Source organism: Phyllobates terribilis, unplaced genomic scaffold (genome assembly GCF_046119375.1).
Source record: "Phyllobates terribilis strain yellow unplaced genomic scaffold, ASM4611937v1 Scaffold_258__1_contigs__length_2716348, whole genome shotgun sequence".
NCBI classification, from domain to species: Eukaryota; Metazoa; Chordata; class Amphibia; order Anura; family Dendrobatidae; genus Phyllobates; species Phyllobates terribilis.
In genome coordinates this window covers 749,117-774,200 of record NW_027363018.1, presented here as the reverse complement: position 1 = coordinate 774,200, position 25,084 = coordinate 749,117, and the positions used below count along the sequence as shown (strand labels likewise).

Below are 25,084 nucleotides of genomic sequence, written 5' to 3'. Positions count from 1 at the left end.
GGGCTACTCAGGAAGTCTTCGACGGAGATATGCACACGCCCCCCAGTTCAAGAAAAGGCACCAATTCAAAGCACCGTGACCACAGAGGACGCGTAGCAGGGGGAGCAGCAGAAGGATCATTTGCACGGCAGGTACACGTGGCGATGCTCCAGTCGGGGTGCCTGCTAGAAACAATGGGACAGGGATGCAGCAGCAGAATTTCACGGGCAGGCAGCGGCAATTTGAAGATCTGCTGCCTGGCTCGATGCAACACATTCAAGGCGGTGCAGCGGCGGGCATTAGCACTGGGATGCCTGGCAGTCAAACTTGGAACACGACAGGCCGGACACGAGAGTCGGGGTCTGGAAATCAAGGAAGGTCACGGACGGCAGGAAGGACCAGAGCCAGGATTGACTGAGGATGAGCAGCGGAGACGGCGGCGAGTGCTCAGGTCCCCCCTGGTGACGAGGAGGCCAGGGGCGCGGGCCTTGCGCTGCAGCAGGAGTCGGACGGATCGGAGAGTGGGGAGGATAGAGGTGAATCCAGGCGTCGGCAGGACACAGGAATTTCGGCTGGCAGGGACACAGCACCTGCGCAGCTGGGTGAGTTTGCTTCTATGTCTTGTTTGTCGCCCGCTGGGTCATTACTGTATGAGGGAGTTGATAGGCAGTCGGCGGGGCCCAGCGGGCAAAATATTAGGGGAGGTTGCGGGTCTGATATAATGGGTCTTAGAGACATTTTGTTTAATATGTCGCAATTTTTGGCTAGAATAGATAGTGGGGGGAGTTAATCAGGGTGGAAAGGCATCCGCGGCAGCGACGTGGGTGCCTAGTCAACCGGTGTCTTTGCAGGTGGGAAGCGAGATGGGCAGGTCGGGGGTCAGTGCAGACATTATACCTTCTGGGGTATCGGTTTGTGTGCAGACAGAGAAGGACAAGGCGGATAATGTAAGACTGGATGATAGGGCAAAAGGGGAAGTTTATGTGTGCTTTGAGGGGCCGTTGGGGGCACACCTAAAAAAAGAGGTAAAGGAAAAAATTTGGCGGGATGAGTACGTAGAGATTTTTTCCCTTCTTCCATTGGAAAAGTTTAACCTGGATAAGGGAAAAAGGGATGAGAGTAGAAAAGAGGAGGAGGAGAAGCGTAGGTGGAGGTTGATTCCTCAGACGTTTGTAAATTGGTTACAGGCTTTTGCAATATTGGCTAGTGTTATTGGGGAGAAAGCTCCTGATAATTGCTCAGGCTTATTCTACTACCTTGATGCTATCGGGGAGGCCCAGAGGACTTACGGGGGTCAGGCGTGGTTAAGATATGATGAGCAATTTCGGCAGAGAAAAGCAGTCCGACCGGAGATCAGATGGGATCAGAAAGACATTGGGTTGTGGTTGAGGGTTATGGCTCCAGTGAGGTAGCGGGAATCAATCAGCTGGACATGGGGGAGGTAGTAAGGGGGCGCAAAACATTAAAAAGGAAGCGGGAACTTGCTGGCAATTTAATGATGGCCAATGCAAGTACGGGAACTCCTGTAAATTCAAGCATGTGTGCTCCCATTGTAATGGAAGTTCACATAGAGCATCAAAATGCTTTAAGAGAGGAAAAGGAAAGCCGTCGGTGGTTACCGGTCAAGGGGGTTACTCCGGTGAGGGTTCACGCGATGGCCCCCTTTCTAAATAGGTATCCGGATCAGTTGAAGGCTAAAGTTATTGAGGATGGGTTTTTGGATGGTTTTAGAATACCAGCTCCTGATCATGTAGTCCCTTTTTCGGTTAAAAATTTAATGTCGGCTCACCGTTATCCAGAGGTGGTTAAGACGAAGTTAGCTAAAGAGGTTGAATTGGGCAGGATGGCGGGACCGTTTCAGGAATTGCCTAGCAACAAGGTGATTATTTCACCGTTAGGAGTTGTGCCCAAGAAAGAGGTGAATAAGTTTCGCTTGATTCAGCATTTGTCATACCCTAAAGGGCTTTCAGTGAATGATGGCATTGCGCAGGAGTTGTGTTCGGTCCAATATACATCTTTTGATGCGGCGGCACAATGGGTACGGAGGTATGGGCCAGGCTCGTTGCTAGCTAAGACTGATATTGAGTCTGCTTTTAGGTTGTTGCCAGTTCACCCGGATAGCATCCCGTTGTTGGGATGTTTTTGGGAAGGGGAGTATTATGTTGATAGATGTTTGCCAATGGGTTGTTCAATTTCGTGTTCTTTGTTTGAAACTTTCAGTAGTTTTTTGGAATGGGTAGTGAAGGACCTGGCTTCTGTGAAGTCGGTCATTCATTATTTGGACGACTTCTTGTTTATAGGTCCCCCGCAATCATTGTTGTGTAGGAATTTGTTAGGTACTATGGAGTGGGAGGCAGAGCATTTTGGCGTACCTTTGGCAGTAGAAAAGACGGAAGGCCCTTGCACAACCCTAAGTTTCCTGGACATTGTAATTGATACTGAAAGGATGGAGTGTCGGTTACCAGATGATAAATTGATTTTGCTTAAACAGGAGGTCAATAGGATCGGGAGATTGTGCAAGGTGACACTGAAGGAGTTACAGTCACTGTTAGGGCGTTTGAATTTTGCGGGCAGGATTTTGCCAATGGGTAGAATATTTTGTCGCAGGTTGGCTGGAGCGACAGCAGGAGTGCGGGCTCCGCATCATTTTATTCGCTTAAATAAAGAACACAAGGAGGATCTGAAAGTTTGGAAGTTGTTTCTGCAAAATTATAACGGAAGATCGTTAATACAGGAGGAGTTTTTGAACAGTTATGATTGTGAGATATTTACGGATGCTGCAGGAGGTGCTGGTTATGGGGCATACTGGAAAGGGCGGTGCAGTGTAGGTGAGTGGCCGAATTTGTGGAAAGAGAGGGGTCTTACAAGGAACTTGGCATTTTTGGAGTTGTTTCCTATTGTTGTGGCGGTGAATATTTGGGGGGAGTGTTTTGCCAACAGGAGAATTCGGTTTCACTGCGATAACATGGGAGTTGTATCGGTCATCAACAGTTTGTCGGCCTTGTCGCCGGCTGTGATTAGGTTGCTGAGGGAACTTGTACTTTGTTGTCTTAAGTTGAATGCTTGGATTACAGCAGTCCATGTGCCAGGTGTAAAAAATTCCATAGCAGATGCCTTGTCTCGTTTTCAGTGGGATCGTTTTCGGGCACTAGCACCAGAGGCAGAGGACGTGGGTCAAGAATGCCCTTCGCGGTTGTGGCAGATGGTTATGGAGGAGCGGGACGGTTAATACAAGAGTCTATCACAAGGCAGACCTGGGCATCATACGAGGCATCGTTGCGAGTATGGCAAAGTTGGATTCGGGAGTGGGGTGGAGGGGAGAGTGAGGTAGATAGAGAGACGGCTGTGTTGTTTCTGCTGGGAAGGGCGGCAGAGAGCGGATAGTCGGTTTCAAAAGTTGGCAAGTTTGTGGCAGGATTAGCATTTGGTTTTAAATTGCTGGGTACGAAGGATGTTACGAAGGCCTTTTTGGTGAAGCAAGCTTTGAAGGGCTTTAGGAAAGGAGGTAAAGTGTTGGATAAACGTAGGCCGGTAACCTTTAGTATCTTGGAACGTTTGGGTTTGGTAATGGATAGGATTTGTTGTTCATTTTTCGAGGCCACATTGTTTAGATTAGCTTTTGCTTTGGCATTTTTTGGTGCACTAAGGGTAGGTGAATTGGTGGCACCAAGCAAGAATAAGGTTGGGGGTTTGTTTGCTGAGGATATGAGCGGTCGAGATGGGGGCATTGAATTTTGGATAAGACTGGGGATGACAGATCAATTGGGCAGAGGAAAACGTGTGGTCTTAAGTGGGGTTAAGGGATCTTTGGTTTGTCCTAGGACATGTTTAATGGCTTACTGGCAGGTTTGGTCAGGGAGGAAGGGCCCAGTATTGTGTCATGAAAATGGTGAATTTTTATCGCGTTTCCAGTTTATAGCAGTGTTTAAGAAGGGTATTGCTGAGTTGGGCCTTAGCCCTGAGGTATATGCATTTGAATGATATACGCATCGATTTATGGGCATTGGCCATACAAGGCGGGATTGAAAGGGCTTTGGCGGTGTTGGGGCGCTCACGAGCCTGAGGTGGTCAGGGCTGTTCATTTGTGGCGGGGGGGGGGGGGGGTTGTGGCCAAATTCATCCAAAGAGAAAATTACAGGTGCAGTGTTTTATTTGGTATGGGTGAAAAGGGGAGGGGGAATGTGAACCATGGAACCCGGGTTGGCCGTACATGGTCAAGAAGGGGGCTGGAGGCTAGGAACCTAGATGGAAGCCACACATGACCGGGAGGGGACAGGAGGGTGTAATTTGAACTTAAAAGAATAGGGATTGGATATAGGTTGAGGGGCGGGCATTTGAGGGGGGCGTAGATAAAGCAGAAAGGGTGGGGTGAGAAACGGTCAGTTCAGAGAAGAAAGCATTGGAAAAGTCCCACCCACCCCTTTTTTCGGTTGTTTGTTAGTTTCTTTTAAATTGCATTGGAAAAGGGCGGGTTTTGTAGGAAGAAGAACAGGGAGGTCTAATAATTAGGGTGTATTAGGAGGGGTTTTATATATATATATATATATATATATATATATAAAATTTAGTGATGTGTTAAGATGTCTTTGTCGCAGTGGCTGGTGGGGGGGGTTGGGGTTCTTGGAGTTGGCACGGAAGTGTCGGTAAAAAAGGAGATTATCAAGTTACAGGCATTGGCTTGATTAAGGGGGGTGATCTGGCATTTTGGTTTTGGGGGCTCTGGACGGGGTTTTACCCTGGGAGCTTTTGGTGCCCTTGAGCTGGTGTGGTACGGCTGAGGGTAACATGGTGGTTCAAGTACTGTTTGGTTTATGCCAGATCAATTTTTTAACTCCAAGAACCCTTACCCTTGTTATTATAATGTTTATATGTTTAATATTGTTGTTTGTTAATAAAACGGCCGCTGTGGCCAAATTTATCCAAAGAGAAAATTACAGGTGCAGTGTTTTATTTGGTATGGGTGAAAAGGGGAGGGGCAATGTGAACAATGGAACCCGGGTTGGCCGTACACGGTCAAGAGTCTCTTTATAGCTGTGCTGGTAAGAATGGAGATGGCTGGCTTATTACGCATCTTCTTGTCATGTAGGAAATATTGCTACATTCAGTATACTTTTATTCACTACGATCTTTTGTAGTCCTCCCTTTCCAGTCCTGATTTCTTTGACTCTCCAAGTCCAGACGATGACAAGGATGATATCAATCACCTGTCACAGAGACTTATAGACTCATCCAAGAAAGCCCCACGTAGTCTTACATCACAGGTAAGTACGGGGAGCGTGCTCTCTGTTGTGGATCAATACAATTAGGACTGGGAGGGTTAAAAGTCAATCTGTAATCTTACCATGGAGGAAAGGTGTAGATGATCCATGCTTATCGGGGAGTATAGCAATATAGCTGCCTACTGTAGCTGCTCTATTTCCTGTTGCGCTGATGGTCCCTAATGTCACGGGTGTACTCTCTTCCCTTATAAAAGCTAAATAAGTAATTGTGGGAAAACCTTTTTCTAGAAGTAGATTTTTACCAGTTTATCATAGATTGCATCCTTTAAGGCATTGTCCAACTTGACTAAGTTATTACCCATACATGCATGGAATGGTGATAATTTGTTGATTAGAAATTATGAAAAAGATTTGTAGGACCCTAGTCCAGCTGCCATATTGGTAGTCCATGGCTGCCAGAGCAGAGCCCTGTGAACCTCCTCCTACCTGCTGGTGTTCCCAGTGTCTCTTCTGATCCGTAGGCCTGGCTCACTGTCATTGTTCTGGTACAACGCACACATGACGCTTAGCCAGGCCTGCCGATCAGAACAAGTGTGGCACCCCAGGGGTCTGGTTTTCCACAGTAATGTAATGTTATGTCTGAGAGCAGGTGGGAGGTCCTTTGGTCAGGGATCCTGTGCATGCCACACCTCCTGCCCAGTCTTGGGAGGGGAAGGACTTCCCCTGTATAAACCCTGGGCTGAGGCAGGGTTAGTCAGTCAAGGAGAGTAGAGACAAGAAACAGCAGAAGCAATACTACTACGAGTCAGGGGCTGGCAGCTGCAGAGCTCGCCCTGACTGAGAAGCTTTCTTACCGGACCCGGCGTCCGAGGCTGTGGGGACTAACTCCTACCCAGCAGCAGAAGCCGACCGGCAGGGGATTTCAGGTCCTCAGGCCCAGAAACCCGAAGGCACCGTCACACGCGTGGGACCAGCACCGCCATCGTGGAGCGAAAGCCATTAGAAGGCCCCGAGTCACCGGCCATACGGGTGAGCACCACACGGTACACTCAGGGACGTGGGCTACTTATATCCGCTTCTAGCAAGGTAGCCAGAAGAGTACAGTCAGTTTGGGAGGCCTACAACTCCGCCTGGCCAGGGGAGATCCCATCTGCTCAAGGACTGACCAGGCCCCGTTCACTAGCAAGTACTCCGGGAGGGTCTATCGTTGTTACCAGTAAAGACCCTGAATTACACCGCACCGTCTCTGAGTGGTTCCTGCTACCCCTATCATCCACGTCTGCTGCCCTGAGGCCATACCCCTCCCGTTGGGGGTTATACCATCTACGCTGCACCATCCATCCACCGGCATCAGCGGACTGTCCTGCAGCGGCAGCTCCATAGCTGCATTCAACGGGTGGCGTAGTCGTCCTACATCTACCGCTGTTACATCGCCGCTCAGTTTGACTCCCTGGGCACGGACCGGGTCACCGCCACGAGACTACAACCCTCAAGAGATCCGGCTCCGGGTAAGCTCCCGCGTGCGCAACGCAGCGCGACACAGGCCCAGGGGCGCGTCAACTTTGGCGTAGTCGGCAGGATTTCGTGCCCGCAACCACCGGGTACTGCGTGCCTGAAAAAGAGACTTTTCAAACTTACCTGTGGTGAAGATTCCCGCCATCCGGCGCCATCTTCAGCCTTCTTCCCGCCATCGGTGAAGTTTCCCGCCATCCGGCGCCATCTTCTGCCTTCTTCCCGCCATCCGTGGAGTTTTCCCGCCATTGGACGCCATCTTGAGGACGCCGCGCGGGAAGAAGAGGGGCGTGGACTCCGAAAGCGCGCGAGAACTGAAGCCCCGCCCCACGTCCGGACGTTGCGTAAGGTCCTGGAAGGAGCCCAGCAGACGCCGACGTCACAGGAGCGCGACAGAAGGTCCTCAACCCTGACGATCCACTGCGGAGCCGCGGCCTACGGAACAGGATCATCGCAAGGTAGGCCACGGTCCACTAGGGGGGAGGAAGATGTCGGATACGGAGGATAGCTTCACTGCCTCAACCCCCGCCAGCGCTACCGCTGCTGCAGTTATGCCCTTCACCATGCCCTATATCCCGGGAGCAGCTTGGCTACCCCAGTACTCAGGGGAGTCACATACCCTGCATGACTTTAGAGAAAAGCTGGATAGCCTCTTCCAGGTGTACCCCCTCACAGAAGAGCAAAAAGTGAGCATCCTGGTGGCCCAACTAACCGGGTCAGCCAAAAGGCAAGTAAAATCCTGGCCACCTGGGAGGAAGACTGTCGCAGGGATACTAACCCGGCTGAAGGACACCTTTGATACCCGCACCTCAGCCGAGATTAAGCTTAGATTCTACGGGTGCAAGCAGCAAGCGCATGAGAGTATAAGGGACTATGCACTAAACCTACAAGAGGCCCTGAGGGCCATTAAGCAGACCGACCCTGATGGAGTGGGAAACGAGGACAGGCTGTTGACCGAACAGTTTATAGAGGGACTGTATTGTAATACCCACCGAACCCAGTTGCGGGCAATGGCCTTACAGGATCCCCATCTGGGCTTTGCACAGTTCAAGGACAGAGCCATCCGGGTGCTCCGAGAACCGGCACCGGGTGGCGTTGTGACCCACAAGCGCCCTGCTATCACTTACCACCAGGAGGCGGCGCCCTTGTCGGCAGGGCCTGTGGGAGCTGATGCGCAGGCTTTGGACAATGACCCGGCTCCAGACCTACACCATCAGGTCCAAGAGCTAGCTAAGAGCGTTGCTGCGCTAACCCGAACTGTGCAGTCTTTACAGGCTTCCACCCCAGGGAAGATCCAGCTGGCATCCGGACCGGAGGACATCCCGTGGCGTCGACCAAGGAGGACCCCACCGGCCAGAGGAAGACCCAGTGACCGATACAGCGAGGACGGACGACCCATCTGCCGCCGCTGCAATCAACCTGGACATATGGCAAGGTACTGTTCTTTAAACGGGCACAACCTGGGGTAGAGGGCCAACCCCCAGGAAAAAGATCACCAGGCCCATCGAACTGGCGCGACAGATATGTGGGAGGACGTCCAGTCTTGCCTGTGGTACTGGATGGCATTCCCATGAGTGCCCTACTGGACACCGGGTCACAGGTCACCACCATCCCGTACGTGCTCTTTAAGCAGTACTGGAATGACTCGGATATTACCCGCTACCCTGACGACGACTTGAGTATCATCGCTAGCAATGGCCAGCCCGTGCCACAGATCGGATTTAAAGAGGTGACCATCAAAATCGGTAGAGTCGAACTGGCAGCACAGGGACTGATCATTGTAGATATTGACAAACATGAGAGTCACCCAAAAATAACTCTAGGAACTAATGTAATTGAAAATTGTCTTGCAGAGGTGATTTTCCTTTTACAGCAGGTTGCCAAGAACGCCAGCTCCGGCGAGCAGCGGGTGCTCCAGAAAGAGATCCGGGCACTGATGCGACGGCCACAGGTGGAACTCTCCGGCGGTGAGATTGGTAGCGTAAGAATGTGTGACCCTTTTCCTATTGCCATGCCCCCAAAAAGTGAAATGATGATTTGGTGCCGGGCAGCTATTGGTCTGAGAGGTAGAGATTACCAGGCAATGGTAGAACCAGTTTACTCGGACAGTAGGCCCACCATTTTGACAGCACGGGGGGTGGTTGATGTACGCCATGGGAGGGTGCCCGTTCGCATAATAAATATCGGGGAGAGGGAAGTGTACCTGCCCCGGTATGCCACGCTAGCCAAATTATATACCATTAACCAAAATTCTATACAATCTGTGGAACCCTTGCCTCCATCTCACCCGGAGGAAGGTAACGGCTCTAAGAAAAACATGGAGGACTGGTGTCAGCAACTACATCTGGGTACTGACTCCACTCCCGCACACCAGAAACAAGGAGTCTATCGGGTGGTTCAGGAGTACGAGAGAGTGTTCAGTAAACACCCGTTAGACTTTGGGCGAGTCAAGGGGGTAGAACACCACATCCCCACGGGAGACCATCCTCCTATAAAAGAGAGGTATCGACCCGTACCCCCTGCCCACTACCAACACGCCAAGGGGATGCTTAGAGACATGAAGGAGGCTGGGGTGATCAGGGATAGCTGTAGCCCCTGGGCAGCTCCATTAGTCTTAGTCCGAAAGAAAGACAACACCATGAGGATGTGTGTAGATTACCGGAAAATCAATCGTATCACACACAAGGATGCGTACCCCTTACCAAGGATAGAGGAGTCATTGGCTGCTTTAAGATCTGCTAACTTCTTCTCTACCTTGGATCTCACTAGCGGGTACTGGCAGGTTCCTGTAGCAGAGGCGGACCGGGAGAAGACCGCATTCACCACCCCGATGGGACTTAGCGAGTTCACCTGCATGCCGTTCGGACTCTGCAACGCACCGGGAACCTTCCAACGACTAATGGAGTGTTGTCTGGGCCACAGAAACTTCGAGACGGTCCTGTTGTACCTGGACGATGTCATCGTATATTCCAAGACGTATGAGGACCACCTGAAACACCTGGCGGAAGTGTTCGAAGCTCTGGCAAGTTACGGCCTAAAGGTGAAACCCTCCAAGTGTCACCTCCTGAAACCAAAGGTGCAGTACCTGGGACACGTGGTGAGCGCTGACGGAGTGGCTCCCGACCCTGATAAGATCACCGCAATTAAGGAATGGCCAAGCCCCTCCAGCGTAAAAGAAGTGCGGCAGTTCCTCGGGTTGGTAGGCTACTACCGAAGGTTTATTCCCGGTTTCACCAAAAAGGCAGCACCTATGCAGGACCTCCTGATAGGCCAGTCCTGGAAGGCCAAGAACCAGAAGCCGCCCTTCAAATGGGAGGAGCTGGAAGAAGAGTCCTTCCGCCAGCTGAAGATGGCCCTCACGGGGGACGAAATCCTGGCGTACCCGGATTATAGCCAGCCCTTTATCCTCTACACCGACGCCAGTAACATCGGGCTAGGAGCCGTACTGTCCCAGATCCAGCAGGGGAAGGAACGAGTAATCGCCTACGCCAGCCGAAAACTGCGACCCACCAAAAGGAACCCCGAGAATTACAGCTCATTTAAGTTAGAGTTCCTGGCCGTAGTATGGGCAGTCACCGAGCGCTTTAAGCATTACCTCGCTTCTTCTCGGTTCACCGTGTACACGGATAACAACCCGTTGACACACCTGGACACGGCAAGACTCGGTGCCCTGGAGCAGAGGTGGATGGCCCGTCTGTCCAACTACGAGTTCACAATCAAATACCGGGCAGGACGCTCCAATACCAACGCGGACGCCCTGTCCAGGATGCCCAACCTGCCGGACGGAGGAGAAGATCCGGAGGGACTGGAAGAAGTTGAACTCCCTGCATTCCACCGTCATGGGACTATCCAGTATTCCCACCGGGTAAGGAGTAAGCAGGCTGCTACGTTGAACCCCTTACCCCACTACAACTGGGCGGAAACGCAAGACAGCGACCCTGCCGTCCGACTGGTGAAGGAGATGCTGACTCGGCCGGAGGCTCGCCTTGAACCAGACGCTCCGGAGGAAGCCAAACAACTATGGGCAGAGAAGAGTCGACTGTTCCTTTACAAAGGGAAGTTGTGCCGCAGAATGGTTAACTCCCGGACGCATGAATTACTCTGGCAAGTAGTGGTGCCACGAAGAGACGCAGCCATGGTGATGGAGGCATACCACGACGGAGCTGGACACTTCGGGTGGAAGAAGCTGGAGTTCCTGCTGCGCGAGCGGTTCCACTGGGTAGGCATGAGGGGAACCATCGAGAAGTGGTGCAGAGACTGTGGCCCGTGCAACCTGAGAAGGAAGGACCGTGCCAGCCAGAAGACTCCCCTGCAGTCCATCGTCACCCGGCAACCGTTGGAACTGGTAGCCTTGGATCATGTAAAACTGACCCCAAGCAGAAGTGGCTACGTCTACGCGTTAACCATCGTGGATCATTACTCCCGGTTTCTGGTTGTCGTCCCCGTCAAGGACTTAACGGCTCAAACAGCAGCTAGAGCCTTCCAGCAGCACTTTTGCCGTCCACACGGGTACCCGGACCAAGTGCTGACGGACCAGGGACCTGCCTTTGAAGCGGAGGTCTTTCAGGAATTCTGCAATCTGTATGGCTGCCGGAAGATAAGGACGACACCCTACCATCCGCAAACTAATGGACTTTGTGAGAAAATGAACCAGGTGGTAATGGATCTTCTAAAAACGTTGCCCCTGGAAGGACGCAGTCTGTGGCCTGAGAAGTTGCCCGATCTGGTGGACCTATACAACCACATCCCGGTAGGTTCCACCAACTGTACCCCGGCTTACCTAATGAGGGCAAGACCTGGTAAGTTACCTGTTGACCTGGAAATGGGAGTCCTGACACCCGAGGACACTTCACCAGAAACAGACTGGGACACAGAGAGGCAGCAGCAGTACCGGAGAGTACAGGAGAGCGTGGAGCGAAGTCTCTGTCAGGCTAGGGAAAGACAAGAGAAAACTTACAACCAGTATGCTCCCGCTGTTCCCCTGGTACCCGGAGAGCAGGTCTTGAAGAGGAAGAGACGGCTCCACAAGTTGGATGACCAGTGGGAGAAGGACCCGTACACCGTACTGCCCTCAAGCCACGAGAACCCGAAGGTTTGTACCATCAGTAAAGACGGAGGGGAAACCACAGCCATTGTATCCCGGGACCACCTGAAGAAGTGTCCCGAACAACTGAGGAACCCTGAAGAGAAACAAGAAGACCATCGACCCGTAGAGGAAAGGGAAGATATGGTTAGTACTGTGCTCGGGGACTTCCCTCGGTCTTGGACTCAAGTCAATGGTGCAGTTGTGGTACCCGTACTCACCTTCCTCCAACCAGCATCCCAAGCACCTACGGAGCAACAGGTAGAGCTGGAAGAACAGCCGGTCCAGGAGGCAGAAGACTCCACACAAGCAGAACAGGAGGATCAACCCTCTGCTTATAGTGAGCCTGCCGTAACCCTAGTGAGACAAAGAGCCGGTAGACAGCTGCCCAGTTTACCCTTGACAGCTCCTACACCCTGTAGTTCAGGGCCAGACAGTCAGCTCCGTAGGTCCACTAGGGCCACTAGAGGCCAGTTACCCGCACGCTGGAGGATTTGAAGTGTATAAATTGTTTTATTTATGTTTATCTGTGTATTGTTGCTTGTGTATAATTTTGTGTTTCCAGTTATTTTTAGGAATCCTTGGTGGATTTACCGGGAATCCTTGTACATAGTTGGAGCGTAACCCAGGATGGACTAGAGACTGTTAAGGACTCGGGGTAGGACAGACCCCTACCTGGTTACGTCTCCCTGTTTTGGTGAAATGGACACCTTGCTTTCTTCAAAGACTACACCCGGTTACGGACATGCCGTGACCACCTTTATGTGTTTCTTCTTATTGTACTATTATTGTTGTTATATCTTGTTATGTTTTTTTTCCAAAATATGTTTAGTCCCGGAGTACTAAATTTCACTAGGGGGGAATGTGGCACCCCAGGGGTCTGGTTTTCCACAGTAATGTAATGTTATGTCTGAGAGCAGGTGGGAGGTCCTTTGGTCAGGGATCCTGTGCATGCCACACCTCCTGCCCAGTCTTGGGAGGGGAAGGACTTCCCCTGTATAAACCCTGGGCTGAGGCAGGGTTAGTCAGTCAAGGAGAGTAGAGACAAGAAACAGCAGAAGCAATACTACTACGAGTCAGGGGCTGGCAGCTGCAGAGCTCGCCCTGACTGAGAAGCTTTCTTACCGGACCCGGCGTCCGAGGCTGTGGGGACTAACTCCTACCCAGCAGCAGAAGCCGACCGGCAGGGGATTTCAGGTCCTCAGGCCCAGAAACCCGAAGGCACGGTCACACGCGTGGGACCAGCACCGCCATCGTGGAGCGGAAGCCATTAGAAGGCCCCGAGTCACCGGCCATACGGGTGAGCACCACACGGTACACTCAGGGACGTGGGCTACTTATATCCGCTTCTAGCAAGGTAGCCAGAAGAGTACAGTCAGTTTGGGAGGCCTACAACTCCGCCTGGCCAGGGGAGATCCCATCTGCTCAAGGACTGACCAGGCCCCGTTCACTAGCAAGTACTCCGGGAGGGTCTATCGTTGTTACCAGTAAAGACCCTGAATTACACCGCACCGTCTCTGAGTGGTTCCTGCTACCCCTATCATCCACGTCTGCTGCCCTGAGGCCATACCCCTCCCGTTGGGGGTTATACCATCTACGCTGCACCATCCATCCACCGGCCTCAGCGGACTGTCCTGCAGCGGCAGCTCCATAGCTGCATTCAACGGGTGGCGTAGTCGTCCTACATCTACCGCTGTTACATCGCCGCTCAGTTTGACTCCCTGGGCACGGACCGGGTCACCGCCACGAGACTACAACCCTCAAGAGATCCGGCTCCGCGTAAGCTCCCGCGTGCGCAACGCAGCGCGACACAGGCCCAGGGGCGCGTCACAAGCACCAGGGATCCTGGCCGTTAAAAGGAGGTTCACAGAGCTCTGCTCCGGCAGCCATTAACTACTGAAGTAGTCGTTGAATAAGGATCCCGCAAATCTTTTTGATCATCTCTATTGCAGATTGCTTGAGGTCCCACTGCTGTGATTACCACACTCTCAAGATATGAGCACAGCACCACTCCATTCATTGTCTGTGGAACTCTGGCAGGCCATAGAAATTGAATGGAGCAGCAGTGCACATGCACAGCCATCACTCAAATCCTGTACATAGGTGGTAACTTGCTACTTGGGACAACTCCTTCAAAGGAATTATCCTACAAACAAGGTGCGGACATATCATTGGTGCAACCAATGGGGCCGCACAGGGGCCCAAGAGATAAGGGGGCCCATTTCTACCTCCAAAGCAGGTGCAATTTTGCATTCTTAGGAGCTCTTGGACTGCAAAGGGCCCATATATTGTTCTTGTACCCGGGCCCTTTTCTGTCTGTATACACCAGTGCTACAAACAACAGGTGATTATATGATGATGCAGGGTACAACTGCTGGGAGTCCCACCAATCCTGAGGACTGTATTTCACATGTGAATGGAGCATTAGGGCATATGCATGACCGCCGCTCTGTTGACTGCCTATGGCACAGGTGGTCACACATACTGCTGTTCCACAAAACCATAGAAGTGAATGGAGCTGTGGTCACACACTGTGGTGCACTGCTGCTCCATATTGCAGAAATAAGACCCCTGTTCTCATGACTGGTGGAGGTCCCAGCGAACAGACCCCCAGTAATCTTACATTTATCCCCTATCTAATAGATAGCTTATGCTGCATTAGCCAAGTCAGCTCTGTACCATCTATGGGGGTCACTGTATACATTAGAATATTAAATGAAAGTGGATTTTTTTGTGTTTTTTTTCTCTTTAATCAGAGCATTGCCTATGACTGAGCTGTAATTGTGGCTGCAGTTGTGCCTGCATTTTCTTAATATCTTTCAATAATGAAGACCACCTAATAGCACATATAATACCGCTGTATTTAGGCAATGATTTACCAGCATATGGGAAATATTCATTTATGATTACTACATGTGTCCTTTTAATAATAACAGTTTTCTGTACATATTCAGTGTATTCCTGTCTTGTAGGTACCAGAGAACAGAGCTGCATTGCCCCCCAAACCAGGAGGCTTGATTTCAAGTGTTAGTTTCTCACACGGCGCTCCTGGAGCCCCATCAGCATTTCACATTGTCACCTCAAGTAGTCACAGGTCAAACTCTCCGTCCTTTGGTAGCTCCGATGCAAGACACACAGTTGAGCATGGCCAGTCATCACTAGAAGAGCTGCAGGCACAAGTCAAGGAGCTTCGAAGCATCATTGAGACAATGAAGGACCAGCAAAAGTAAGCTTTATTATACCAGATGCCGGCAGCCGGGAATTAAAGGACTTGTTCTGATATAATATTTTTGTGTAAAGTTTCAAAAATGTCATGGATGACTTTTTTATAATGTGCAAACCAAATGAATGGCTATCATGTCATACATAGATAGCCCGAGTCCACAAGATGGAGAGCCACTGCTTGTCAGGGCTCAAAAAAGAGGTTCCCTGGAGGTTGTCCTCTCTAACAGGTTTTCCTGATGAAAGAAACTCTTAAAATGTCATGATACATTGTATTATTTATGGAGTATTTGTTTATTTCATCGCCTTAATAATTAATCCATACCATTTTTTCTCTGAGCGTGAATTCAGTCGGAGCTTATTTTCATCAGATCGGTGCTAAGAGACACTATAATTGTCACAGTCAGTGATTTCCATCTGGCTAAAAGAAGAATGTGCAAAAGACGAAAAACAAATCTGCAATTATGTTCAAAATATCAATTTAGCAGAGAATAGGAAGTAATTAACACAATCTATTCACACTCATCTAATAACAGCCTGTAATGGATGTTATAAGACTTCATTCAGCACATTGGAAGCAGACAATTTTGCTATACGTTCAGAAAATGGACCTTTTCTCTAGATGGATCTAAAGGTGCAGTGAGCAAATGTACAGCCATATACTTAGGTCCATTTACTATTAGCTTCCAGCATTAAAAGAAATGAGTTGAGATGCTGTTTATGACAGGGCAGAATAAAGCCTCAGACTGTGTGACTATATGACTATATTTTTGCTATAGTTTTTCATACTTTTTTACATTTAGTACATCACAGTTTGCAAGTTCCGTGAATGTACCTATCTTTCTTCTGCTGGTATATAGTGAGATCCACTGGGAATCTAAAACATTGGGACAATGCTCTAAGAGGAGAAAAAGAAAAATGAGATCTTGTACAGTACAAGGTGTAGAAAAGGGCTCCCCAACCTGTGGCTCGCAGACCTATAATGTGTGGCTCGCGGCTGTGTGTCAGCTTGTTGCCTTAGCACCATGTCTAACAAACAGATATGAAGAGCAGGTCTCTAGTTCCTGACGTTTGTGGATAACCCCATACAGAAGAGCAGGTCTAGATGCTCATATATAAGAGGTTGTCCACTACTAGGACAACCCTTTATCACTCTGAATGTTTGCCCTCGTTAAAATAAAAACCCCTGTCCTCACCTCCCGTGCTGGCGCAGTTCCAGTGGTGTCGGCACTCACGTTCTGGGGCTCTCGTGCGGTTATGTCACGTGAGCCCTGCACAATATCAATACTGGTGTCCTAGTCCTAGTAGTGGACAACCCCTTTAAGAGTTGGAGAGATAAATGAAGTCTGGAGATGAGACTGGAGATAAGATGATACTGCTAGTTAAAGGGTTGCTTGAAGTTGGATGCAATAATGTGGTGGGAGTGCCTGCTGCGAGAATACCGAATATGAGTGCGGTGAGAACCCCTGTATGTAAGCACACTGCCTTGGTTTTATTTCTATGGGGAAGTTCTGGCTGTTATTATACCAGTAATGGGGCTCTGGGTGTAACTACTGTGGGATAGGGAGCGGGATCTGGATGTCACTAGTCGGGGGGCTCTGGATGTTGCTCATGACCCTCTCTCAGAGCTGAATGCGATTCCCAAGGTAAGAAATGTTGGGGATCACTGATCTAGAATAACTCAGGCCTGAGTGCAAAGGGGGGGTAGATTTCTTGATGGTAGTGACTGTAGACGTCACTATGGTGGAGCATTTGGGACAGACTAGTTCTTTTTTGGTAGTGAAATTCTGGGATGCATGATATATTATTATCTATGCAATCTGTGAGTTCTATTTGCCAACGATAGGTAGCACCAAAGTAATTAATTTCAATAATTTAAATGGATGGTCAGTGGAACAAAAACATCTTTATATTTAGTGCCATATTAAAATGCGAGAAGGATGGAGTAAATTGAAATATAAGACAGTGGAGTCTCTTGGCTAATGTGATGTAGTGTCTGAAGCAGGTCGTATAGTCACTGAGCATATCACCAGAGCAGCAATAAGGAGCCTGGTGTATCTGGCAGCAGAGTAGAGGAGATGATAGGGTAGCACATGTAACTATGGCACAGCAGGGATTGACCTAGGTGTGATTATAGTGGACGCACATAAATACATAACTGATTGGTTCAGTTGATTCTCACTTGGTTGCCTGAGTCTCTCCTGGAGATGAATACTGTGTCGCATCTCCTCCTAGGGATCCAGTACAATCATCATAGTGGGTAATCCTTTTGTGGACTGTCACTGCCATGTCTCCTCAGAACCTGCCCCCTTGGATATTTCCAGCCTCAGAGGTCTCGCAAGCCAAACAAACCAAACTCCAACCCAAAGATGAAGGGTTTTTTAGGTGGTAGGTGTAGGTTGTACCACTGGTATCTTGCAATGGGGTGAGAGCTCAACTATGAATTTGAGGCTTCAGCATCAGAATTATTCAGATCCTGTCCAGACTAGGCTTGAAACATTGGTCCATGCGTAAGCAGTAAATTCATGGGCTCTATGCTTAAACATATGTAGGCCTAGGATTATTAAGAGACTCGATGTGGAACCCAGGATGATGTGTCCACATCAGCTGACTGTTTTTTTTTATATATATTTGTTTTTTTTGCAAATGAGCATTTGTCATCTGAACATTTGTTGCTTTTCTGGTGAACATTTGTCTGTGTCCAATATAAGCACAGGGTGATATATTAGATGAAAATTATCTGAAAATAAGATGCTTCTCTCTATGTATTATTCAGTATATGCAAATAAGACTGTGAAATAGATAATCTGTGGAGCACATATCATCTCAGATCTCAGCACAGCTTACCCCAAGCAGTATTTCAGGAGTCAGATTCCTACTCAAACTATTTGGTTATTCGGATTCTCCACATGTTTCATTGTCCTTGTTCTTCACTTTGCTGCCTTTTAAAGTATAGTTTAGTATACTCGAGGTTACCCCAGAAAATTAATTCCATCGTTCTTGTATTTTTATTTTAGAAAAGAAATAAAACAATTACTGTCCGAGCTGGATGAAGAAAAGAAGATTCGTCTTCGATTACAGGTACACAATATTTGACTTGAAGCCCTTCCGAAATAGTAGTTTGGAAATGTATGCTGTAGTTGTGCTCTGACCACAGGTTCCAGTGATATGATAAAAGTCTGAAATTCTCAGAGTCCTGTTAGTACATCATCAATCATAGGCTTACTCATTAAAACGGTGTAAAGAAAATCCAGTTGTCTTTTTTCAATAATATACTTTTTATTAAGGGATGTTTTACAAAAGAAGGGAAAGGGAAAATAAAATATGATAAAGACAGTATAGTAGTATTACAACAGTTACATCATCCTAACAAAACTTTTAACTTGGAGGAAAAATCTGGAAAAGGATAGCCGGAGAGGAAGAAAGGAAAGAAAGGAAGGAAAGGGAGAGAGGAATGGGATGGGGAAAAAAGGGAAGGATGAATGAGGAAAACAGGGGAAAGGGAGGTGAAAACAAAATAGATCATCTATAGTATAAATCCTTGTTATGGCATCACAGGATTTCAGTTTAATTATGTTAAAATAATAAATGATTTGTATACTTTCTGGCTAAAAGATGTTATTTGTTTGGAGAGGTATTCTTATTCAGGGAAAAGTATCCAGTATCCAGATCCAGAAAGACCATATAGAATAGTATTTCTTAAGAGAGCTGTTTCTTAACGCATAGGAATGTTCTAAAGAATTGTGAACTAACATCTTATCTATAATTTCTGAGATAGTAGGAACATTAACTGACTTCCATTTAGATTCAATAAGTAGCTTTGTTATAGCCAATATATGAATGGAAATATGTTTTATCTTCTGTGGGAGTAAATTTGAGTCAAGAGATAGAAGGGCTAGTTGTGGTGAAATATTAACTGTAGAGTTGTTGATTTTATTCAACAATTTAAAGATCTCTTTCCATATTAATGCAGCTTTAGAACATGTCCAAAAGATATGAAATACCGTATTTTTCGGACTATAAGACGCACCGGACCATAAGATGCACCTAGGTTTTAGAGGAGGAAAAAAAAAAAAAATTAAGCAAAAAATGTGTTCATGATGCACTTTTAAGGGGGAGGGGGTCTTCTGCTGACACTGGTATAGGGGTAATGTTCCCCAATTCTGACAATATTCCCCATCCTGGTATATATGTCTCTCCCCTTCCTTTTATACGTGGTCCCCATCCCCATCCTGGTATGCCTGGCATCCCTCCATCCTGGTATGCATGGCACCCCTCATCCCTATCCTGTTATGCATGGCACCCCTCATCCCTGTCCCGGTATGCATGGCACCCCTCATCCCTGTCCTGGTATGCATGGCACCCCTAATCCCTATCCTGGTATGCATGGCACCCCTAATCCCTATCCTGGTATGAATGGCACAGCATTCCCCATCCTGATATGCATGGCACCCCTAATCCCTATCCTGGTATGCATGGCACCCCTCATCCTTATTGTGGTATGTATGGCCCCTCATTCTAATCCTGGTATGTATGGCCCCCTCATCTTTATCCTATTATGTATGCCCCCCTCATCCTTACCCTGGTATGTATGGCCCCCTCATCCTTACCCTGGTATGTATGGCCCCCTCATCCTTACTCTGGTAGGTATGGCCCCCTCATCCTTATCCTAGTATGCATGGTACCCCTAATCCCTATCATGCTGCACATTAAAAAAAAAACACTCCTACTCACCTTTCTTCTCTCCTCCAGCGCTTCGTCCTGCCTGCCCACACTGATGTCTCCATGTGAGCCGCGCATGGCGTCACTACCATGCGCAAGGAGAGATCAGCTGCCGGAAGTCACTGCTCCCAATGCCGGTACTGTGTGCACGGGGAGCAGTGACTTCATACTCCTTCATAGCCGACACACAGCGTAGCCGTGCTGCGGCTACTGCTGCTGCCGGGCTACCGCGTGATCCTGCTTATTAAAGGGCATGAATATTCACCCCCTCTCCATGCCCATGGGCGTGGAGAGCGGTTGAATATTCATACCCTTTAACAGCGGGCACAGGCGATTCCGGCAACAGCAGGAGCAGCGCTGCGTCTATACTGTGTGCTGCTATTAAGGAGCGTGGGGAGCACTGAATATTCATTTTCTTTAGCAGCGGGGACAATGTAGGCTGCAGCGGGCGGCTGCTGCCTCCTGTTCCCCGCTCCTCCACCGCTACTGCTCCCCCCACACCCCACATATATATACAACCCCCCTCCTCCAACATTTGGACTATAAGACGCACCCCCCATTTTCCTCCAAAATTTTGGAGGAAAAAAGGGCTTCTTATAGTCCGAAAAATACGGTAAGTTGGCTTTTTGTCCACAGTATCTCCAACATGAATCAGAGTAGTCCACAAAGGCTTTCTTTAGTCTGGCTGTACAATTCCTCTTCTGGAAGATTCTGAAAAGTTTTTAGGGAGAGGAAGTCTATAATTGATTCGTTTTCTGCTATTTTCTGCTTTGAATAATAATATTCGCTTCAGAAGAAGCCTGGATATTTGGTAGGGCAATTCCCCCTTTTATTTTTGAATAGTAACATTTTTGCAATTCTCTGAAACTTTTTTTGCCATCTATAATTTGACAGTTGTTTATGAAGAGATTTAATCCATATTTCTGGGACTAGGATAGGAATTGTTCTGAAAATATATTGTAATTTTGGTAGTATAATCATTTTGTAGATAGTAATCCTACTCATCCACGAAGTGTTAGATTTATCAAAGTTACCAATGCTTATTTGGATTTGCTTTTGCAATATGTTTAAGTTCTCATCTAGGATTTTATGTAAAAGGTTAGTGAATTTGATTCCAAAATAGTGATTATGGGATTTTTCCATTAATTTTGTAAATTGATAATCTAAGAAAAATATTAACATTTTTGATTTTTTTGGCATTTATTTTAGAATTGGAAACCGCTGAAATTTCTTTGATATTTGGGGTAATAACTCTTAGAGAGTTGATAGGGTCAGTAATGGAAATGAACGTGTCAACCGCAAATAAACTAATTTTATGTTGTCTAAAATTAAGTGGGATTCCCTTTATGAGGTTGTTGGTTCTGGTAATTTCAGCAAAGGGTTCCATTATGAGATCAAATAAGGGTGGAGATAATGGACTTCCCTGACGTTTACCATTAGTAATAGTAAAGGTTTTAGAGAGTAAATTGTTAATTTGGATCTTTGCTGAAGGGCATGAATAAAGAGCAGTAATAGTTTTAAGAATTTGTTCTTGAAATCCAAATTCGTTTAAAGTGGCGACCATGAAATCCCAGTTGATGCGAACAAATGCCTTTTCGGCTTCTAAAGATAGTAGTATGGAAGACAATTTTTGTTTTTCCACATATATAAGTAAATTTAAAAGTCTTCTTGTGTCATCTGAGGCTTGTCTTCCCTTAATAAAACCCTACTTTATCAGAATGAATTAGTATAGGCATAATTTTGATTAATCTTTCAGATATTAGCTTAGCGTATATTTTCAGTGTCTGTATTTAGAAGAGATATCGGCCTTTGGTTCGACATCTCCTCAGAATTACTATTTTGTTTAGGTATAACAACAATGGTGGCTATTAGGGATTCATTTGAGAATAGGCCATTGTTGGTCGCTTGATATAACAGAAGTTAGGGGGTTAGAGAGATGATGTCTAAATAATTTATAATATTCGGTGGGTATTCATCAAGTCCGGGGGATTTATTTTCCTGCAATTTCTTGATGGCAATATCAGTTTTGTTAGTAGAGAAAGGGGAATTTAATCATTTAATTTGCTCTGAGTTTAATTGCGGGAGTTCTTCTGAAAGGAAATTATTTATTCATTTAATATTTAATTGGGTAGTTTCTTTATCGTCTTTCAGATTGTATAGGGAAGAATCAAATGTAGCAAATTGTTCCACTATAGCTTGCGGGTGTATGTAGTTGATTCCATCTTGGATTTAAGTTCAGCTCTAAGACTTATTATGGCAAAGTGAGTTTTTTTCCGTCGGATTTTGTTGTTGTTTTGCCACTGCCTTGCTAATCTTTTGGGTGATTTTTTTTATATATTTTCTTTTGTTTTCCTTTTGTGTTGTGCATTGAGTTGGATAAGGATCTCTCTAAGTACTGCCTTATGGACATCTCAAATACTAGTATTTGCGCAATAAAATAATGATGTAGCCACTTATGGTTAGACCTTTAAAATGAATTTACTCTGAGGGTCTACTTTTCTTCCTTGTTCTGGATTGTGACCATTCTCGGACATATTCCGTCCGTCCTTTGGGTCTTGAATAAGGTTGGCTTTTCCATTGAAGAAGACTATGAGTCTAGCAGAAAAACACCACTATACGAAATGTTATTCGCTCTTAAGATGCTAGTTATGCCAGCAAAGGATTTTCCTAGCATATCTCTTTTGAGAAGTCCAGAAATATTTTTATTGACTGGTAAGGAGGAGGTAGATATTAATTTTTCTTTAGATAGTCCAGAAGGCGACCGGTCCTTAGTCTGGAAGAAATGTATTCTCGCAATCGCTTCTCTTGAAGTGTCTCCTGACAGAAAACTAGGTTTTGGTAGCCTATGGGCTCTGTCTGTTGTCAGTTCTGCATTAGGAACCGATGGTAGTGTTTTATATATTAAGTCTTTAATATATGGAGCCATTTGTGACGGGGAAACATTCTCAAGTATTCCCCTAAATTTTAGATTGTTCCGCCTGTTGCGGTCCTCTAAATCTGTAAGTTTTACTTTTAATGTTTTAACTTTGCTTTTAAGTAAACAATGATCCTTTTCCAAAGCGTATTGTGTGCCAGATATGGGGATTTTACTTTTTTATTTGTGTCATTGATTTTCTGATTAATATCTTTTCAGTATTGTATTTAGGCTTTGGAATCCATTGACCATAATTATGTTCAGTTGTTGTATGAAAGATGAATGGAGGTCTAGCAAGTATTTTTCTGATGGAGAAAGATTAACAGGTTTCTCTTTTATTAAAATTGTGTTTGCGTTGTCACTATATCTATTAATGGGTATCAGAATAGGAGACATATCAGGAGAAGTTGTATGGTCCCTTTTAGCTCTATGTTTAGAGGGGGTCAAATTGGGAGATATGTCCTCTGAACCATCATCTGTTTCAGATGAGTGTAAGTCCTTTTTATTATCATTGTTACCCTTTATGCCACTTGCCTGCTTCTTTCCTTTATTCCTTGTATGAGATCCACCTAATGTGAACGATGTGTCCATATTAATAGGGGCAGTACGGGAAGTATATGTAATAATATTATCAGACAGTTCCTCATCTTTGCCTGTCATCATTTATCTTGGAGCTGCGCTGTATGCTCAGTATCCAGAAGCTCTGCTATTAAACAGCGTGATTGCGGCGCGTTGCTAGTGTCTGTCAAGAGGGGATTCTCCAAGTGCAGGGACTTCTCCTGAGCTGGTAAGTAGCCCGGCTTCTGAATGACATTGGCGCTGCCCGCTCTGTTGCTGGCACGGCGCTCCGTGTCATTAGTGAGGCGTGCGGTGCTGCTCCGGGGTAGAGGGAGTTTACTCACTGCTGCTCTTCAGTGATTCCTGTCAGCGCTGGGCTTTTGCTTCCCACGGTGAGTTCCTTTCTTTTTACCTCAGGTGGAGGTAGTGGTCCCATTGCATCTTGATGGTGGGCCTCAGAGGTGGGTCCAGGACTATCTTGAAGGTCCAGGGGGTTCTTCTTTTCTTTGTACAAGAAACAGTTGTTGCTCTAAACATTCTCTATCCATTTTTATTCCAGATGGATGTCAATGAAATTAAGAAATCTCTACAATCCAAATGAGAACAATGGACATGTCACAGCCCACATCAGAAGTCCTACAATCATGAACTTTTCTTCCCTCCAAGGCCAAAATACGTTTGGTGCCAAACGATCTAAAATTTGCCTCAAACGCGACAAGCACAACAGCCGTTCACCTACCAAGGACGCCCTGGTGACTTTTCTAGCTCTCACCCACGTGAATATCGGTGGACTCCACGTTGTGCTCAAGTGTTCCTCCTCGAAACTGCGCATGAAGGAAACTCCGGCAGTTTTACTTCAGAGTGGTACTTTTTTATGATATTTTTCCATGAATAAAGAGTATTTCCAATTGTCTGTTTACAAGCTTTATAATTTTATGGTTGTTTTTTCTTTCCTTTTTTATTACGTCTTTTATCTTGGATTTTCTGAAATCTCTGTGCAGCTGAGTAACCCTTTCTTGTCCTTTCTGTTACCTTCTGAGACATACTATATGGGTTTGGATCTCTGACTGGAAACGTTCATGTGCAAAGTACTGTTCATACAATGTGATGAAACGCTTTGCTTTTCACTGTACTTTACGAATGTGTTCCCTAAGAGAGAAAAGTATGGCGTTTACAGATAATTTGTGCCTTTTTTTAATTTTTGATTCCTGCAGAAACATAGTAGTTACAAGTTGGCCCTAACTACATTGGTGATCGGACCGGCCAGACGAAGCTTGTAGGGTAAGAACGCCCTTCTCCGGACGTCACCTGAGACAGGAGGTTAATAGGACTATTATAATAATAGAAAATGCAATAAAATAACTTAAAAATAAACTTTATCATTTAGGAAGTACGGTTACATTTATTTTAAAGAGACAGGATGCAAATTAAAAATACAAAAAAAAACGATTATCATTCTAGTAATGGAGGAAGAATTATAGATTTATGCTAAAAGTAAAATAAAGATGCAAATGGTTGGTGAGAAATAAGTGACCACATTGACTATTTCTTTAGATTCAGTAGTAATGGAATTCTAATTGGACAATACTTTACAATAGTTAAGTATGCATTACAAGGGATCGTAAATGTATTTTAGGATAGGGCTTTGGATTAGTTTACATTATCTTTCCATGTAATGAAATAATAAGAAGCAATGAAGAAAGACAATGATTGTGAAAGCCAAGGCGTCCCTTGTTTACAAGCAGCTGAGATTTCTGAATTTCACTCTAGTGGTGACGTTTGGTACTGCGTGCAGTGTACTTGAAGCCACTGGATAGAGTACAACAGAGACCTCTAGTGGTACAAATTGTAAAAGACATGTTATACGAATGACTA

General features: G+C 46.6%; 1 protein-coding gene across 1 annotated transcript; it reads left to right on the top strand.

Annotated features, from left to right (window-relative positions):
* The first annotated feature begins 2,425 nt into the window (after positions 1-2,425).
* On the top strand, positions 2,426-23,810 carry LOC141219257 (SH3 domain-containing kinase-binding protein 1-like). Its single transcript, XM_073666025.1, has 5 exons — positions 2,426-2,500; positions 5,115-5,240; positions 14,766-15,019; positions 18,033-18,096; positions 23,769-23,810. The coding sequence occupies exons 1-5, from the start codon at positions 2,426-2,428 to the stop codon at positions 23,808-23,810; spliced, it is 561 nt and encodes a 186-aa protein (XP_073522126.1).
* Positions 23,811-25,084: the final 1,274 nt, after the last annotated feature.

Coding starts and splice junctions, on each gene's coding strand:
- LOC141219257 (XM_073666025.1), top strand. CDS start 2,426: ATGGAGTGTCGGTTACCAGATGATAAATTGATTTTGCTTAAACAGGAG. Junction 2,501..5,114: donor GGATCGGGAGATTGTGCAAG/GTGACACTGAAG, acceptor GATCTTTTGTAG/TCCTCCCTTTCCAGTCCTGA. Junction 15,020..18,032: donor ACAATGAAGGACCAGCAAAA/GTAAGCTTTATT, acceptor TTTTTATTTTAG/AAAAGAAATAAAACAATTAC.